Below are 5,311 nucleotides of genomic sequence, written 5' to 3'. Positions count from 1 at the left end.
CACATTTCTGGATACTGGTTGGGGATCAGTTGTGAACATTGCATGTTGGTTACAAAGCACCCAGTGAGGGGACCAGGTGAAAATCCCCGGTGCTGACATTTCACCTCCCATAATAATGACAGGTTCTTATTACCAGAAGACAATGCCCGCTGATATGTATTCCTTAATAAGCACCCCAGATCTAACACTGAGCACCCAGAATCATTGTGTCCCAGTGCTGGTAATAGTAAATTCGCATTAGAATATTAGAAATGAGCAGATTTAGAAGTGATCAGGTGCTGGGAGATACAATGAGTGCTCGGTGTGACTGGGATCATATGACAGCACCACCCAGCTCTGCCATCATACAGCCCAGGCCACAGTCACTCCGGGCTATAGAGCGGTCCTCTCCACCTATAGCATGTACGTACCCTGCAATGCCCGCTGTAATAATGAGATCAGGCCATGTCACCTTACAACCATTACTCTACCAGATCTTACCATCCTGCACCACGGAGCCGTGCAAACACCCGGGATGCTGCAAGTATAATCGCGGTGACCAATGGGAAACACAGGCCTCTGCCAACCACAAGATGGCTATTGCAGCAACGAATAGGAAATCAGCAAGCACAGCCAATCAGCGGACAATCCTGTCAGTGAACTATGTACGAAACACCGGAAATGCCAAACTTCATGTCACATGAGAAAAAAAGGAAGGAGGCGAGAAGGATGCATGACGTCTATGTCTGTCACATGACTGGCCAGGGCTCGTGCTTTGTTCTGCGCATGCGCAGTTGTATTCAGCGCTGACTGGGCGCGTTCCCGCGCTTTAATGAGGATAATTAGTTAGTTGTGATAATAATTGGGTGCTGCTTACAGGGAATAGTGACATTTTCTTTAGGTTTTGTGGTCCCTGGTATAAAACCATGAAGTGTGTAATACCCGGCGGGCACCTGAAAGGTATTAATACAATGTACTTTGGTCAGAAATATGTCTGTATTTACATTAATCTAGGCAAAGCAAGCAATTTATATTTGCCAGGCCTAAAAACTCCCCTGGGGTTATAAGAGAAATTTTCTCAAAGATCCTTTTAACACACTGCAGGGTATGTCTGATGCTGACCCCTGTTGCTGGGTGTGGTTTGTTCCACTGTTCTCCGTGTTCTACAGTGCAATATTGGCATACGGGTGAAACCACAGAGGGCAGTGGGGGACTCCCAGAACTATAAAATGACAACCCAATGGATGAAAGCAGTGTGAACAGCAGCATTCGATTAATGGTAGTAAATTGATTTTCATATAAAAACATTTTATTTTTTAGTTTTGGTCAGAACAGGGACAGGATATAATCCCATCTATGTGTTACCCATAACCTGCTGAGTAAGGAAGTGATGTTAGGTCTATTTATTGTACAGCGTTGCATAATATTTTGGTGCTAAATAAATCCTGTTTATTATTATTATTAATAATAATAAGTCTTCACACTGAAGAAACAGACTGCAGTAAAATAGGAATGCATTAGGCCCATGTCACACTGGTGATCCCGTCATTGCCAAGGACCTACCAGTGATGGAGGACACAGCATGGAGGACAGCTACCTGCACATATATCACCCTTCTCTGGCTGGAGGAGGGGGTGAGGCAGATCTCTCTCACCAGCAGGAAAGTATCAGGTGGTCCACAGAAAATTTTGGAGATTATTTGCATTTTTATGTTTTAATAATAATAAAACAAAAATAATATTCAAATAATTTCTTATATTCTGAATGACACTTTTCACCTTTATATTGCACTAAATTAACAAATTGTACTAGAGACAGAAAAACTAGGGTGGCACAACATGATTTCAGTGTGGTACTAAATTTTATGAGGTAACTGTTGCCAAGCCGTACACTTTAGTATTGTTTCCACCATTATACCAGTCACCCCACTCCGCCAATACCGATTCTCATCCAATTGTTTTATTTGGTTATTTCTCAGATGATCTTTTAGGTAAGTATTACCTTAACTGTGTATTTTTTTATGTTATATTTAATGGCATCAAATAGTTTGACTTTGATAACTATCATTTCTTGTTTGGTCTTAGAATCAAATGAAATAAGCCCAAAATGAGTGAGAAAAAGAAAATTATTCTGGACAAAAAACTTCTAAAATATTTTATGCTGATGATGTTGAGAGGGGGTTCAGTTAGAAGTGAAGATTAAAACTCAAGGTCTACTTTACTTACCACTCTCATTTTTTAAAATTAAAACTGGATGAAATTCAGCAGCCATTACAGCCAGAATATAATATCTACAGCAGTGTTTCTCAAACTTTAAAACATGAGGACCCCTTAAAATAACTTTCAGCTCTTCAGGGAGCCCCGGTATAAAATATATCCAGGGCTCACAGTATCCAGAAGGTGGGGATGATTAAACTGATTCAAAAGTCAGACAGGTTGGCCAATTATATATTTTTTTTATTTTAAATAAATAGATTTATTCAGTGCAACGTGCAAATAATCATAAATCCACAAATCAAAATTGTTTGGATTGATGAATTGCATGGTTTATTATTAAAAAAAAATCTAAATGAAAATTCAAATTGTCTGATTCCCCTGATACCACCAATGTTGTGCAGGGTCCTCTCTTCCTCTTGTGTCATTGTTTGTATCTGTATAACCCCTATTTAATGTACAGCACTGTGTAATATGTTGGTGCTATATAAATACTGTTAATAACAAAAATAATACTACTACTAGTAATGTTTAACAGTATTATAACAAACTTTCTATAGGCTTCCTTGACACAAATATTTGTGACCACTAGGTGGCCCAGCTAGTTCATCATTATTCACTGTGTGTTTTAACCTAACAGGCCCTTATATAGCCTTTTATTTTGTAATATTATACCACATTTAATGCTAAAAATACATCATATTAAACCTTCCTATATATATTTATTTGTATTTGACATTTTTGTTTTGTGAATACTTTTTTGATGCGTTACGACCCTAACACTTTGCATTCATCGCCTATGTTACGATGACTTCTCCCCTAAAGTTTCCTGGTGTATCGGTGTCATGCATCCCAGGAAGCTTCAAGAAATTTTGTCAACAATTTACCTATCATGTGCATGTCAGTGGAGATTACTGGGCGGATTGGGGCGCTGTTCAAATTAGGAAGTGATAGCCTACTCCTAAAACTAAAATAGTAGCACACAACAGTGCGCGCAGCAGCAGAGGTTTAGGGGAGAAGCCTGGCAGATTCAACAGGCATGTAAGTATGTGAACACAGGACAAAGAAGCGAAAAAGCTAGGGAGGAATTAATGATTTTTTTTTGGAGGGGGGCTGGAAGTGCTTCTTTTATGATGGGGGAGTTGGAGGTGGCTTTTGTGTAAGGGGCAAGCTGTGAACCCTGATTCTTATCCCTAATTCATGCTTGGAATTTGAAAATAAAAGTATTTCTCATAGTTCTATCCTTACAAGTTCCCTCAAAGGTGTGTGATAAATTTATAAATCTATTTTATACAGTTTATTTGTTTATTCCAACTAATAATAATAAACAGGATTTATATAGTGCCAACATATTATGCAGCAAGTGACAGGCTGCCTGATTTGCAATAGATCTCTGTCCAATCATGTCATTAATTTGCCTGATAAATGTTCCTGATGCTCTAGCAGTGCAAGCAAAAAAAAAAAAAAAAATAGATTTGTTCTTGTCCTTCTGTAATATGCCTGAACACAACAATTTATTTACGTGTTACTCCCATTGTGTGATACATTTTGCAAAATATTAATATGTCATCTTGTTTCTCTATTCTAGTTTTTGGAAAAGCACTTTATGCACTTTCACGAATTGGTGATGAGCTGTGGTTTGACCCACTGGAGAAAGGTGTAAGTTTTACTGCAGCTTTTCTTTTTTCCCCTGGCTATATTTATAAAACAGGGAATCTGATATTTCCTCAAGCATTCCCTGGTGGGAATCAATTACTGTACTGAAACACATGGACCTGGAAGATTCTCACAAGGGAATGTTTGAGGGAATGTCTAATTTCCTGTTTTATAAATAGAACTCCTAGTGTCTATTTACAATGCATGTAGGATTTTGGTTAACATTATTATGCTTCAATGTTCGGCTGTCAGGTCTGTCACAAGGTGTAAATGCCAGTGCCAATATATAGTAATCAGATATCACTGAAAGCATTACCTTTTATTATACTTTATTATATATGCCATATATAATGTTACTAGTATTTTACTGGAAAACATACTATAAAACAACTATACTTCTGTGGAAACTTCTTTGGATTTTTTTATTTTTTGTAGTTTCAAACACACATTTTGTTTTTTTTCACAGGGTTTAGACAATTCCCCTTTTCTGATTACTATTTCTTTCATATGACAGTCCAGGTCTGACAAAAGTCTTTGTGTTCTACTGTGCTCCTTTCCTTACTATAAAAAGGCAGTAAAATGTTTGTGAATGTTTGTTTTTATATGACAGCCACAGAACTCCAGTAGCTGAGGGTGCCTGGGGGTGGTCAGATTGTGTCTGCCTTACCAACAGCGCTCTGATGGTTTTGTCACAACTCTGCTGGATTATACAGCACACCAGGTTTAGTATAAATGACATATTGTAGAGTAATATATTAGCTTTAATAAAGAACAAGATATTACAGGTATTTATAACTTCTAGCTAAGATTTATTAGAGAGCCATATCTAAGTATACTTTCTTAACATCAATCAATCAAATATCTCTTCTTACATTGTTTAACATTATTTTCTTTCTGTATATGTAGCTTGCCTTAAGAGTGCTCAATTCTTCCAGATCAGCATATGCCTGTGTCTTCTTTTCATCTTTCTTTTTCCATAACTATCAAAGGCCATTTGTTCATGAAGAAGGCCAAGGTGATGTTTATTTACAGCTGAATTGTAAATTTTCATTAAAGGTAACTAGAGCCCACATTTGTTCTACTAGTGCTGACCTTTGACATTTTTTTATCAAATGTTCTCCTTTTTATTAAAGTTAAAACAATTTACCATTTATAGAGCAGTGCCGACCTGAAATAGTTCAAAGTTTGGGCCTGATTTATTAAAGCTCTCCAAGGCTGGAGAGAATACATTTAATCAGTGAAGCTGGGTGATCCAGCAAACCTTGTATGGATCTGGTCCAAGATTCAATACAATTGCTAGCAAAAAGCAAATGACTTTGAAAAAATCCATTCCAGGTTTGCTGGATCACCCAGCTTAACCCCCCTAGCGGTAATCCCGAGTGTGACTCGGGGTGGCTTTTACATGCAAAAAGCGGTAATCCCGAGTCACACTCGGGGTAACTTTAGAAGCCCCCCTTACCTTT

The 5,311-nt window shown here is 37.8% G+C and overlaps 2 protein-coding genes across 2 annotated transcripts in view; one reads left to right on the top strand and one right to left on the bottom strand.

Moving 5' to 3' along the window:
• Window positions 1-575, bottom strand: part of VPS29 (VPS29 retromer complex component) — a gene marked incomplete in the record, with an annotated part of 7,380 nt that extends 6,805 nt beyond the window's left edge. The window contains 1 exon segment of the mRNA XM_072415882.1: window positions 481-575. Within this exon segment, the coding sequence (XP_072271983.1) occupies window positions 481-483 (3 nt within the window).
• Window positions 576-757: 182 nt separating this feature from the next.
• RAD9B (RAD9 checkpoint clamp component B) overlaps window positions 758-5,311 on the top strand; it is a 21,046-nt gene continuing 16,492 nt past the window's right edge. Inside the window, exons 1-3 of the mRNA XM_072415883.1 lie at window positions 758-939; window positions 3,781-3,851; window positions 4,755-4,904. Coding sequence (XP_072271984.1) covers window positions 906-939; window positions 3,781-3,851; window positions 4,755-4,904 — 255 coding nt within the window. The 5' untranslated portion in view covers window positions 758-905. The remainder of the gene's footprint in view (window positions 940-3,780; window positions 3,852-4,754; window positions 4,905-5,311) is intronic.

Source organism: Pyxicephalus adspersus, chromosome 6 (assembly GCF_032062135.1).
Source record: "Pyxicephalus adspersus chromosome 6, UCB_Pads_2.0, whole genome shotgun sequence".
Classification (NCBI taxonomy): Eukaryota; Metazoa; Chordata; class Amphibia; order Anura; family Pyxicephalidae; genus Pyxicephalus; species Pyxicephalus adspersus.
This window is presented reverse-complemented; position numbering and strand designations above follow the sequence as displayed.